The 12628-nt window shown below is 42.5% G+C and overlaps 1 protein-coding gene across 2 annotated transcripts in view; it reads right to left on the bottom strand.

The window, feature by feature from the left end:
• Positions 1–2931: 2931 nt before the first annotated feature.
• Positions 2932–12628, bottom strand: part of Pds5a (PDS5 cohesin associated factor A) — a 115112-nt gene continuing 105415 nt past the window's right edge. For both annotated transcript variants that reach the window (XM_010625121.3, XM_010625120.3), the window contains one exon: positions 2932–4573. In XM_010625121.3, coding sequence (XP_010623423.1) covers positions 4570–4573 — 4 coding nt within the window. In that variant the 3' untranslated portion in view covers positions 2932–4569. The remainder of the gene's footprint in view (positions 4574–12628) is intronic.

Genomic DNA, 12628 nt, shown 5'->3' on the forward strand with positions numbered 1-12628 from the left:
TCAAGAATGGTGGTAGCCTGGATTATTTTTCTCAGGATTGGGTTCATAGAACTCAGTACTCCAAGCACTCTACAGACGAGGGAGAAGGAAGCCCGGCTACTGCTCCAGCTGGCAGCAGACCTTGGCATCACCCACGTGGTGCTGGTTTTAGGTGAATGCAGAATGTGATAGTTGTGGGGTCAGGGAGGCTTCCACCCAGATTTTAGAAGGCCTGAGAAGCCAGGCAGGGTGCCCCTGAGAGGGCAGTGTGTGAAGCTGTGAGTGTGAAGACAGAGGTGCAGTGGAGACCCCAGAAGGGTGGAAAAGCCAGGAACATGGATCATCTGAGGAAAACTGCAAGGAAGGACTAGCACCCACCCAAGAAATAAAGCCATGGGATCGCCAACTACCAACTACCACAGGTGCTTTAAGGTCAGAGCACCCAACCCCTTTGGAGTTTACATCTTGACAGACTGCCTTGGATACTGGACATGGGATTTGTCCTGCTGGGTTTTGGACTTGCTTTGTTTCCAGTCTTTTTTGCGGGGGGGGAGTACTGGGGATTGAACTTGGGTCCTTGCACTTGCAAGGCAGGCAGTGAACCACTGAGCCAAATCCCAGCCCTGCATTCTTTTCTATACCCCTCTTTGTACTTCTTGGAATGATAGTGTTTATTTTGTACCATTAAATGTTGGAAGTGTTTAACTTTCTCTAGGGATATATAAGCATGAGGTTTTGAGGGGCAGGGTGGAATGTTATAGAGCTTCTGTCTCGATGTTCCCCAAAGCCTCACGCAGTGAGGCTTTTTCAGAGGTGGCTGAATCTAGTGTGTGATTCACATGCAATGGTAGGATTAAAGGTGAGCAATTACTAAATCAGTCCACTGATTGGCTGGGCACCTTAATCCTAGTACTCTAGGTAAGGAATAGAAAGAGGCTTGTTTTGTCCCTTGCCTCCTTTGCTACCTTCTGCCCACCATGAACCGTTTTTCCTGATACCTCTCTGCCATGCCACCCTGCCTTGGAGCCAGGACCAAAGTATATGCTAAATAAACCTTTCCTCCTTTAACTTGTGCGTGAAGTATTTTTTTTTTCAGCAACAAGAAAAAGTAATCAAGACAGTATGGAGGTTCTAGGTTCATGGACAGGAAAGGGCCAACTGTACAGAAGCTGGGAGTAGAAAGCTAAATCCAAGGTAAATATGCGATGAGGCCTGAGCACTGCCCTTGCCACTGTGCGGACATCTTATTCCAGACACATCTTTGCTCTGTTCACCCTCTGTAAACCACTTAAACCAATCATGTGCATTGACCAGTGATGGAGGTACCATTGGGAGGGTGAAGGAAAGGCTGCTTTGAAGATCTGTTTCAAGTTCTCCAGTTTTCCGGCTGCCCACCAGAATTACCGTCCTTAACATTTTTCCAATCTTTGGAGGCCTGCCAGGGGCCCCTGGCCGGGAAGTGAGGTGGCCCCTGGTCCCTCACCAGGAAGTGCAAAGACACTGCAACTTCTGACAAACCAGGGGTACATGAATATGCAGGGTTTCACACTACTGTATAATGCTGCATTTCTTGGTTTTATTTGAAACAGTGCATATTTTTAGCATTTTATGGTAGGATTTTACACTTGTCATTTACACAAATTACAAGGTTCTGCTTCAAGTCTTTAAAAAAATTCTAAAAATTCAGCCCATGTGCAGCACAAGAATATGCAAAACTACTTTACATTATACACACTTTTTATCAAAGGAGATACAAAATTCTGGCTTGTAGTTTTAGACAAATACAAGAAGCTTCAACCTAAACATAAAGGGTTAACATTAATTCTCAAATATAAGTCTGCACTTTTGTGTTGTATTTCTCTGAGATGTGAATACCAAATTACTAAGAAATTTTGTTTTCCTTTTCAAAGGAAAATTGACAAATTTCTTGTAAACAAGTCCTTCTCTGCTAGCTTGATCTCTGTACCACTTTATCCCGCCCCATGGTGCTAGACACTTAGTGTTGTCCTACAAAATCAAGGGTGGGCCACAGACAGACCTATGAGCAACATATCCTTTTCCCAACTCCTCTCCTGCCAACATCTACACAGCCAGACCCCGATACCAACGTCTCTACTACACTTGGCTCAACATGAAGCCATTTCTCCTGCCCCTTTGGACCAACTGCACGGCCCTGCAACATCAGTACGTGTTGTAGCAGGCAGGGCAGTGGGTGCCCATGGAGAGCAGTACTCGAGGCCCACGGTTGCATCCTGGGCACCACAGCTTAAAAAGAGAACTGCCCAACGCCAAGACAACTTCTGAATCTCTCACACCCACTGATTGCTCAAGGGGCTTTCTCAATGCTTCTGCATAGATTTTTTTGTCCAGGGTGTTGGAGGCAGTAGCTGTAGTTATGAAGGCGATAAACTGGGATAACTTTTCTGCTCTTTTATGATAGTTTCTGTCACTGTTCTGTTGTTCTCTAATCATCTTTTGATACCTAATTGTGTACAATGTATACATGTATGTTTAAATGAATTTCCCATCTTTCCCTCATTGTCAATTTACAGCCAACTCTTGATTATCTATGAGAGCAAGTGATGTTCACTGTCTATGAATTTTTTAGGGATTGAACCCAGGGTGTCATGTTCACAAATGCTCTAACACTGTGTACTTTCCTAGCCCTTTCTTTCTTTTGTGACAGGTTCTCTGTAAGTTGCCCAGGCTGAGCTCAGACTTGCAATTCTCTAGTTTCAGCCTCCTAAGTAACTGGGACTGCAGGTGTGTGTGACTTTTGAGACAGGGTCTTGCCATGTAGCCCAGGCCTGCACTTATGACTTATTGCATCAGCCTGCTGAGTGCTAGGATTATAGGAGTGGGTGCCTGGAATGAAATTCTTTTGTTTTTTGAGACTATGTAGTTGAGACTGACCTGGAACTCACTACATAGCCCAGGCTGGTCTTGAATGCACAGCAATCCTCCTGCCTCAGCCTCCTGAGTGCTAGGATTACAGGCATGCGCCACCACGCCTGGCTTGAAAATTTCATTCTTAATCTTCCTGTTTGGAGAATTTCATCGTTCGTTTAATATCCTATGTAGATTACAACCTATGCAGACTGAGTTGTAATACAAATGTGTTTTGTGTATGCAAAGAGCACATTCTGCCAGGGCCTGGCTGGAGCACAGGGTGGGCACTGGGCCAGGTGTAACTGGGCATAAGCGGGTGCATCCCATGTTCCCTCCAGCCCAGGCCTTGCAGGACACCTTCAGGATCTGTGCGCACACCGAGCACCTCAGAATGGAGAGCCTGAGGCACAGTCACTCGTTTATATAGATAATGGAGAGTTGACTGTAATCATATTTTTGTATGATTTTAGCCCTTTCACATAAAAAAGTTCACAAGCAAAATATGATAAAAAGATTAGAAGACTGCCATGACATCTAGAAGCATTTATTTTATGCAAAAAAACTTAAATATGATTATGTGTACCCAAAAGTGCACACATTACCTATGCTGGACAATGCCAAGAAACATAACATACTGCAATAGATGTCTCTAAAACGAAGATAAAAGCTGAGCCCAGACCAGCAGACAAAAACTACTTACTTCTCAATAGCACAATGCTGAAAATTGAGAGCAACCCTAAACACCTCCAGCTTTCTTTACAAAGCTGCCGAAGTCCAATGATATTTTAAAAAATTGTTTTACATCAGTAATAAAAATCTGGTGACAAACATTATAAAACCAAATGCTGAACAGTCTTCACTCCTTTAAAATTCCAATATTCCATCATGGTTGTGGGAGTAAAAACCACTGTAAAGTGATATACTTTGAACAAACAGTATGTACATTTATTGCAAATTATATTAAACTAAAATAGAGGGGAAATCAAAATATGAAGTGTTTACGACTTGCAAATCAATAACTTTAATTATTCTCTCACTCTGATAAAAATCAGAAAGCAACATTTATAGAATTGCTACCACATCACTTTTCATAGCAGGGAACTGAAATCTGTACATCTCATTTTTGCAGAAAAGTAGACAGGCATAAAGAATTATACATAAAAGTTTCCCAAAGGAAAAACAAAGAAATATTTAATCTCTGATCTCTTTTCTTCTAAAAAAAAAAAAAAAAATTCATCAATTCAGTAGGCTTCTATTTTTCTGGTGTGACTTGGAAATTCTTGGCTTTAGAAGGGGTAAATTTTTAGTATCAATATAGGGACATCTTGTTACTTTCTTTAAAATAAAAACTGCAGCATGGAAATTAATGGTGTATTATGCATTTAAACTCCAGATATGCAGGAACTGGAACCAAGTGTTAAGCAATTTGCTTAATTATTGACTTTTCCTAGGAAAAGTCTAGGGGAGGGAGAGCAGAGTTGTTTTTAGCCTCTGTTTAGAGAGTTTATGTTGTATATTTCCATCCAGGGACTCTGTCCTGGGAAGAGGAAGTGAGAGTTTCTTTCGGTTCGCAAGGCAGACAGTGTGTGATCTGAGGAGAGATTCGTTTTTTGTCCAGACTTTCTGAATCCAAATCTCTGCAGAAGCTGCAGTGGCTTCTGTTTGACCTTCATTTTCTCCCTTTGCAAATGAGTTTTCATTTTACCTTGGGGATGGATGGGAGGAGAAGAACGCAAAGTTAGAAAACCGCACCAGAACAATTTATATCTATAGTTGTTAGCTAAAGCCTTAAAAGTGTTATTTTCATTATTTACTTGGGACTTTCCATGTCTAAAGAATCTTTCTTGAAGCTGTATAAAAATAAAACACCAGTGAAGAAGTGTTTGCGTTCTCTCATTACATGTGGCTACCTAAGGTCTTGTCTGCTTACAAAGCTAAAACTTTTTAACTTGAAATAATTTTATCTATACTTTCAAAAAAAATGCTATCATGGGATGCTGGCAATAAAACATTCTGACTACTGGGCTTGGTAAACAAACATATTTTAGTATAGCTTAAGAAACATAAAAGGGCAAGACTACAGAGCTTAGTGGTGGTCACGGTAACAGGCTGGGCGGAGGTGCATGGCCAGGACAGGCAGCTGAGCACGCAGGCTCTGCCTTGGTTCTTTTTTTCTCCCAAGAGCAACATTCTGCTCCTTTAGGGGTGAGGCATCAGCAGCACACCTTGTGTGCATCATTCCCTTTTCATACATTCTTTTTGGCTTTGTTTTGCTTTTTTTAAAGGCTGGGGATTTAGCTCAATGGTCCTAGCACCTGCCTCACAAATGCAAGGTCCAAGTTTGATTCCTGGTACCAGAAGGGGGGAAAAAAAAAAAAAGAAATAAGGTATCATTATTAGCCCAGGCTGGCCTCGATCCTACCCAGGACCCCAAGCTGACCCATTTTATATATTTTATAAAGGTGACGATGCACAAAGGTAAGTGATGATTAAGATTCTCAGAAACTTAACTAGTTATAATAAGCAAAATGCTGCCTGATGTACTTCTAACAAACTCCCCTTTCCTCTCTCAGTCCACTACGTCTTTTTGGCATCAATCAGAGAATTTGAGGATTCAAATCTACTAATTTCATATTGAGAAAAACGCACTTATTATTATTGAAAGGATATTATTTTATTTTACTTTTTAAATTTATTGGTACATTTTAGGCATACAGTACAGTTACATTCATCATTGGGATCTTGTACCTCTACATGACAGGTCTTGGTTCTCATTTTTTCCCCTTGTCCCTGCCCTCCCTTCACCCCCCCCATTTACAAACACTTTATTTCCATTTTTTCATTTTCTCGTATTTTTTCCTTTCCCTTATTCCCTTTCCCCTACCCTTCCCACTTCCCCTACACCTTCAGCCCTTTTCTTCCTATGAAAGGATATTCTTTCTTTTATTTTGTTTGCTTTCGCCTTTTCCTCCCCTCCCATCAAACCTTCCTTCCCTCTCCATTTGCAAGAGCTCCATTTCTACTTTTTTACTTCAATCCTTCTTTTGTCAGCCCCCCTTTCCCTTTCTGACCTTCCCATTCCCACCTCTCATTCCCTTTCCTATTTGAAAAAGCTCTTCATACTTCCTAATATCTATCTTTTTGTTTGCACCTTACTGATACTTTGGGTTCAAAGAATGGCCATCATCAAGGAATTAAGCAATAGCGAATGCTGCGGGCTGCGGGAAGGAGGCCGGCTCCAGTGCTAGTGGGACTGCCCCTAAGGCCACTTAAATGTGAGAACGGCTCAAGAGACACACACAAGAGCCTGAACCTCTTCTCCCAAGGGGCTTCCTGCTTGAGAGGGAGAAAGCACTTTTTTGTGGCTCACCCAAGAGCAAAGCCTGAAAGAAAAAAATTTTTTTTTTGGTTTTTTGAGACAGGGTCTCACTATGTAGTTCAGACTGTCCTGGAACTCACTGTGTAGCCCAGGCTGGTCTGGAACTCACAGCGATCCTTCTCCTTCAGCCTCCAAGTGCTGGGATAACAGGCATGTGCTGGTCTTGAACTTACAGCAATCCTGCCTCAGCCTCCTGAGTGCTGGGATTATAGTGGAAGAATTTTATCACACTGATATCCAACTGTTTATCCCACAAGGGCAGAAAAGCAGAGGTTTCTTTAGTTCTAAGCTATAAACTCACATGATGTGAAGAAACCACATGTATGCAGAAACTCAGTAAATTATTCCCTTGGGATGTATTCCAAGACCCTGAACACCCCATACATGAAGTAAAACATGTGACTCCAAAGATAATAGCCTACACATCAGTGATGGTGAACCTTTTAGAGCTTTCAATGATACAAACAGCTCACGGTGCAGCACATGTGCCACAGGTTCACCACCACTACAGTAGACAGATAGTCAGTCTCCTCTGTCCACTAAGCTACACCTCCACCCAGGCTGAGATCAAACTTCGAGCAATCCTCCTGCTTCAGCCTCCTAGCGTTAGCATTTCCATAGATTAGAAGTGATGTTTGGTTAAAACAGCTCTAGAGGTAAACCTACCATAAGTATATTTCATAGGGCTAAAACATCAAATGAAGTAACAAATACAAGGTATCTGGACTGTGGCTGGCCTATACTTGGGCCTCAAAAATGGTCTGCATTAATATTTATGGCTGGGTGTGGTGGTACATGCCTGTCACCTCTCTGCTCAGGAGGCTAAGGCAGGAGTGACAAAAGTTTGAGGCCAGACCACAGCATACAGCATGACCTTCTCTTAAGAAACCAAAAAGCAGGGCTGGGGATTTAGCTCAGTGGTTCTACAGCCTACCTTGCATGCACAAGGTCTGAGTTCAATCCCCAGTACAAACAAAACAAGAACAAAAACACACACACAAAACCCAAAAAATGAACTAAATAACAACAAAAATTTAGGGCCGCCATGTAGCTCTGAGGAAGAGTGCTTGTGTGACATGTGCATGGACCTAGGTTCAATTCCCATCATTGCAAAAACAAAACAAAACACTGAAATAATCACTGAAATAATGTTTTCTGGAGGTTTTGCTAGTTTGTAGCAGAGGGACTGCTGTGGGGAGAGATTGTTCTCAGATGGACAGAGAAGCCTTGGGGAGAAGCCTGAGATCAGAGCAGGAGAGGCCCATCTGGAAGGGTTGTGGCATCTGTGTTAGGAAGCAGGACACACCAGCGCCAATCGTCAAGCCCAGTGGTCACCGCTGTGCAGAGCCAACCCAGGGATCCAAGAACAGCGTTTAGAGGCTGAGACAGGTGCAGCTCAGTGGGGCTCCCTTCTCCACTCCCCAGACAGAACTGTGGTGGTGATGGTAACAGGATGTAAGGTGCTATGTACTAGACTCAACTGTGGCTCTAACAGGGACCTGATGGATCCTGGCAAGTTCTCAGGAAAATACAAGCAGAATGTCAAACCTCTCATAGGTAACATTTGCAGTTAATGACAACTATGTTTAGAAGCTCAGAAAGAGCTGTGAGTTCGAGACCAGTCTGGGCTACATAGTGAGTTCCAGGTCAGTCTCTACTACACAGTGAGACCCTGTCTCAAAAAACCAAAAAAAAAAAAAAAAGCAGCTCAGACAGGGGAAGCTATTATTATGCATGAAGTAAAAATAAAGTTGAAGCTGGATGTAGTGGTATGGGCCTGGGGGCTGAGGCAGGAGGATCACCAGTTTGGCAATACATTAAATAGTATCTCAAAAAATCAAAAGGGCTAGAGAGAAGGAAAGGGACTAAGGATATAGCTCAGTGCAAAAGCCCTGGGTTCATGAAATCAGCACTGAGATCTCAACTCACCCGAGACAGAATGGGTGCTATCAAGAAATCAACCAATAACAAATGCATGCGGGGCTGTGGGAGAAAGGAACCCTTCTCCATTGTTGGTGGGAGTGCAGACTGTGATCAATATGGAGATACTGATGTGGAGCCAAAAAGAATGAGAAACAAGATATTTATAGCTAAATGAATGCACAGTGAGGCCATACTCAGCTGAAACAAATAGGGCACGTGTAAATACTGAAGAATTTCTCTGGTGTGAAAAACTAAAAGTGTAAATAAGGGTCAAAATGTATAATTAATAATATGAAATAGGAAGAAAAGCTCCAAAGGGCAAGGGGAAACAGGATGGGTGGGTAAAGGAAAGAAGGGAATGAAATTAATATGAAAAAATGGTAACCAAGTCCTCCTTGTAAATGGGGAGGCGTGGAGGGGTATAAGGGAGAGCAGGGCAATGGGGAAAGATAGATTATGCAAAGATGCAAATTTCCAATGATGAATTTTATTATATTATATGCTTAAAATGTATCAATATAATAATAATAATAATTAATAATAATAAGGCTGGGGATTTAGCTCAGTGGTTCCACCGCCCACCTCAAAAGTGCAAGGATCCAAGTTCGATCCCTGGTGCCAAAAAAATACCCCACAAAAAACAACAACAAAAACAAAACAAAAACCAAAAACAATAGCCCTGGCTCAATCCCCGACATTGCAAACAGAAAACAAAAAACAAAAAACAAAAAAACCCAAAAAGACCAATTAAAAAAATTTGCAGGAGGCTGGGGATTTAGCTCAGTGGTTCCACTGCCTGCCTTGCAACTGTAAGGTTTTGAGTTCAATTCCCGGGACCCAAAAACAAAAAACAAAACAACAACAAAAAACAATGCAGGCATCTTCAGGATTTTCCTCATTAATAGTTTTCTTTGAAGCTGGGTGTGGTAGTGCACTGCTGAGTCTGAGGCAGGAGGACTGCTGCAAGTTTGAGGCCAGTCCAAACATAAAGCAAAATCCTGTTTCAAAAAACCAAACCCAACCAAAATAGTTTACTCTGAAAACTGAGGCATAGTTCAAACACCAGTTGAGTTTGTATGATACATATGTGCTTGTGTGCTTTGGGACAGGGTCTTGCTATACAGTCCAGGCTAATTTGAATTTGTTATGTAGCCCAGGTTGGCCTTGACCTCACAATCATCCTGCCTTAGCCTCTGAGTACTGGGATTATAGGTGTGAGCCCGGAGCCTGGCCAGGAGCTCATGTTTTATGTATGATAGGTACAGTGCTGTACCGCTCAGCTTTGCCCCAGCACCAGGACCTTGTGCTGGTTTGTTGAGACAGCCTCTCCCTATGTAATTCAGGCTGGGCTTGAGCTCACTATGGAGCCCAGGCTGGCCTCAAACTCATAGGGATCCCCTGCCTCAGCATCCCAAGTGCTGGGATTACAGGTGAGCACTGGTATGCCCAGCCAGGAACTTGGGTTTTAGTGTTTCTGTCTATTCCACAATTCAGAGACTACCGCTTTTTTCGGGGAGTGGGAGATGATGTGGGAAACTGAATCCAGGGTCTCGTACATGAAATATCTCCTTCTCACATTAAGAGGAAAAAGAAACAAACGTTAGTCCCAAGCTCTCAGTGTAAAAATGTTTCAACACACTCCCTCTGTGTGTAGTAGAGAAACACAGGGCGGCTCCACTGTTGGAGGGACTGGCGCCACGCTGTGCTGTTCGGCCCAGCCTACTTGGCCCCAGTTTTGTGTTAAGGGCTGCTCTTGCCTCCTATGGCCCCTCAGATCCACAGCAACACAGCCCCTGTGTCATTTGGAGACACAATCTTGCCAAATTGCCTGGGATGGCCTCAAACTCCTAACCCTCTACCTTCAGCCTCCAAGTAGCAGGGATTTTAAATAAGTTAGATGTTTACTTAATAGTTAATAAAATTGTATGTAAATATATTCCACATCATGGAAATGACCACATATAAACTACAACAGCTATTTTTATTTTTTGTGAGGCAGGAATTTACTCTAGCACAGGCTAGTCCTGCATGCACCAAGCCTCAACACTGCCTTGGCCTCCAGAGTGCTGGGGTAATAGGTATGTACTAGGACACCGAGCTGACAGTAGCTATTTTATTTTTTTTGTTTTTGAGACAGGGTCTCACTATGTAGTTGAGACTGATCTGGAACTCACTATGTAGCCCATGCTGGTCTCAAACTCACAGCGATCCTCCCGCCTCAGCCTCCTGAGTGCTGGAATTACAGGTGTGTGCTACCACACCCAGATGACAGTAGCTATTTTATACAATCATAAACTTGGGAGTCACGCTGCCTTGGTTTAATCCTAGCTCCATCATTTATGTAAGCAAAGGGATCTAAAGATAGACTGTCCCTGGATCTAGGCTTCCCTTTGTGTGAGGTGGGACGATATAGAATTCCCTCGGGGCTACTGTGAGGGTTGAGTAGGTGAGTAGCAAGCACAGCACTGAGCCTGCTGCATGACCAACAATGGGTATTAGTCCTGGCTCTTACTATATGTTGAGCATCAGCATGACTTTCTAAACAGAAAACTCCACACCAGATGCCTGATGTGATGGTTGCAGTCAAAACGTGGGGTACCCTAAGTCACTTTCAGGATTTGCACATAAATAAGCTTTATGTGTCCCATCACTCAAACATCTCCTTGTGTGTATGATACTATACCTGTGGGCAGCAAATTTTAAAATCTTGATAAAAACATGTAGCCTGAAATGTACCACTTTCATCACTTTCTAAGTACACAGGTCAGTGGTGTTAGGTAGAGTTACACTGTGGTACAGGCTCCAGAACTTAGCTCCCCAGACTTCAACTCCACACAGACCAAGCACTAAGCCCTGCTCCCCTTCCCCTGGCAGCCACCATTACACTTGATAGCACTATGAATTAGAAAACATTTTTTTTTTCTTAAAAAGGGGTCTTGGGCCAGGGATTTGGCTCAGTGGTACTGCTACTTGCATTGCAAGGGCAAGGACCCAAGTTTGATCCCCGGTACCAAAAAAAGACAAAGGGGGTCTTTTTATATAGTTCAGCTGGTTTTGAACATGTGGCGATTGATTGTCCTGGCTGAGCAGCCCCATACTGGGATTACAGGTGTGCACCACCACGCCCAGCTAAAAATAATATCATGCTATTATTGTATTAATCAGCAGAAATAATGGGAAAATTTTCTGTTATCTCATGTAAATAAGCTTGGGAAGTAAAAGGAGTGATCAAAATACATGGTGAATGTTTAAAACAAAAAAATGTATTACAGTAAAAGACAGATTGCTATTAATACCCCTCAGAACATTTCTTCTTGCAAATACACTTATCCGTCATTCTTGCCACTTTCCCAAGTAGTTTGGGAAATCCTTTCATGCCTGTACTAAATTGATCAACATACAACGAATACCTCTGCTGAGCACCACCCAGCACAAAGGTGGCTATGGACATGTCAGGGTTTGTCCTCATCCACTGGATCTGGTAGAAGGGGATCGCTGCTCTTATCTACCCAGAGTCAAAAGGACCACGAAAGGGAAACCTCTGGAGTCAATTCAGGAAATCCAAGCAGCTGTAACAGTGCAACTAAAGATACTCGCAAAAGATGACTTCCAGAGCTGCAAGTGTCAAGAATTATGGGCTAAATGTGTTTAAAGTGAGCAGGAGTCTCTATAGACTAATGGCAATATGTCTTTTAATTTTTAAAAACTTAAACATTCACCGTAGGCTGTGATCACACTGCATGTACTCTTTACGAGCAAGGATCAATCAGTTCACTTAAGAGTACTTTTGTGTTGCTCACGCTCAACACACATGTGCTCAAACCAGTGAGGGTGTTTGTGAAAACAATGAATGAGAAGTTCATGGAGCAAGTGTATGACTACAACGCTTTCAAATCTACGAGTGTGGTTACCATGAGCCATATTTCAATACTGACTTTCTGAGACCAGTAATATTAACTCTCTCAAATTAGATTATTCTGAATAATTCATAAGGATTTTAAGCCTTAGCCAAAATACCAGGACTCAATGACATAGCTGTACTTAATTCCAGAAATGACCAAAGAGAGTTTGTGAAAAGTTTCAGAATATATTGTATTTTTAGAGACAGGACCTGGCTAAATTGACCAGGTTGGGCTTTAACTTGAAGCCTTCCTGCCTTTTGTTAATCATGAATTCATCAATAATTCACTTAGAAATTTCTGAAATCCTTTTGGCAAAATGTTTGGTCTACTCTGTTGAATTAACACAGTATGAAGCTATTGTCTAATTTAATCATCTACCTTCAATGAGAATAAAAAAGACACAGAATTCTGCATTTTGGCCGGGTGTGGTGGCGCATGCCTGTAATCCCAGCACTCGGGAGGCTGAGGCAGGAGGATTGCTGTGAGTTCGAAACCAGCCTGAGCTACATAGTGAGTTCCAGGTCAGTCTCACTACATAGTGAGACCCTGTCTCAAA

Source organism: Fukomys damarensis, unplaced genomic scaffold (assembly GCF_012274545.1).
Source record: "Fukomys damarensis isolate Sample0158 unplaced genomic scaffold, DMR_v1.0_HiC HiC_scaffold_35, whole genome shotgun sequence".
In the NCBI taxonomy this organism is placed as follows: Eukaryota; Metazoa; Chordata; class Mammalia; order Rodentia; family Bathyergidae; genus Fukomys; species Fukomys damarensis.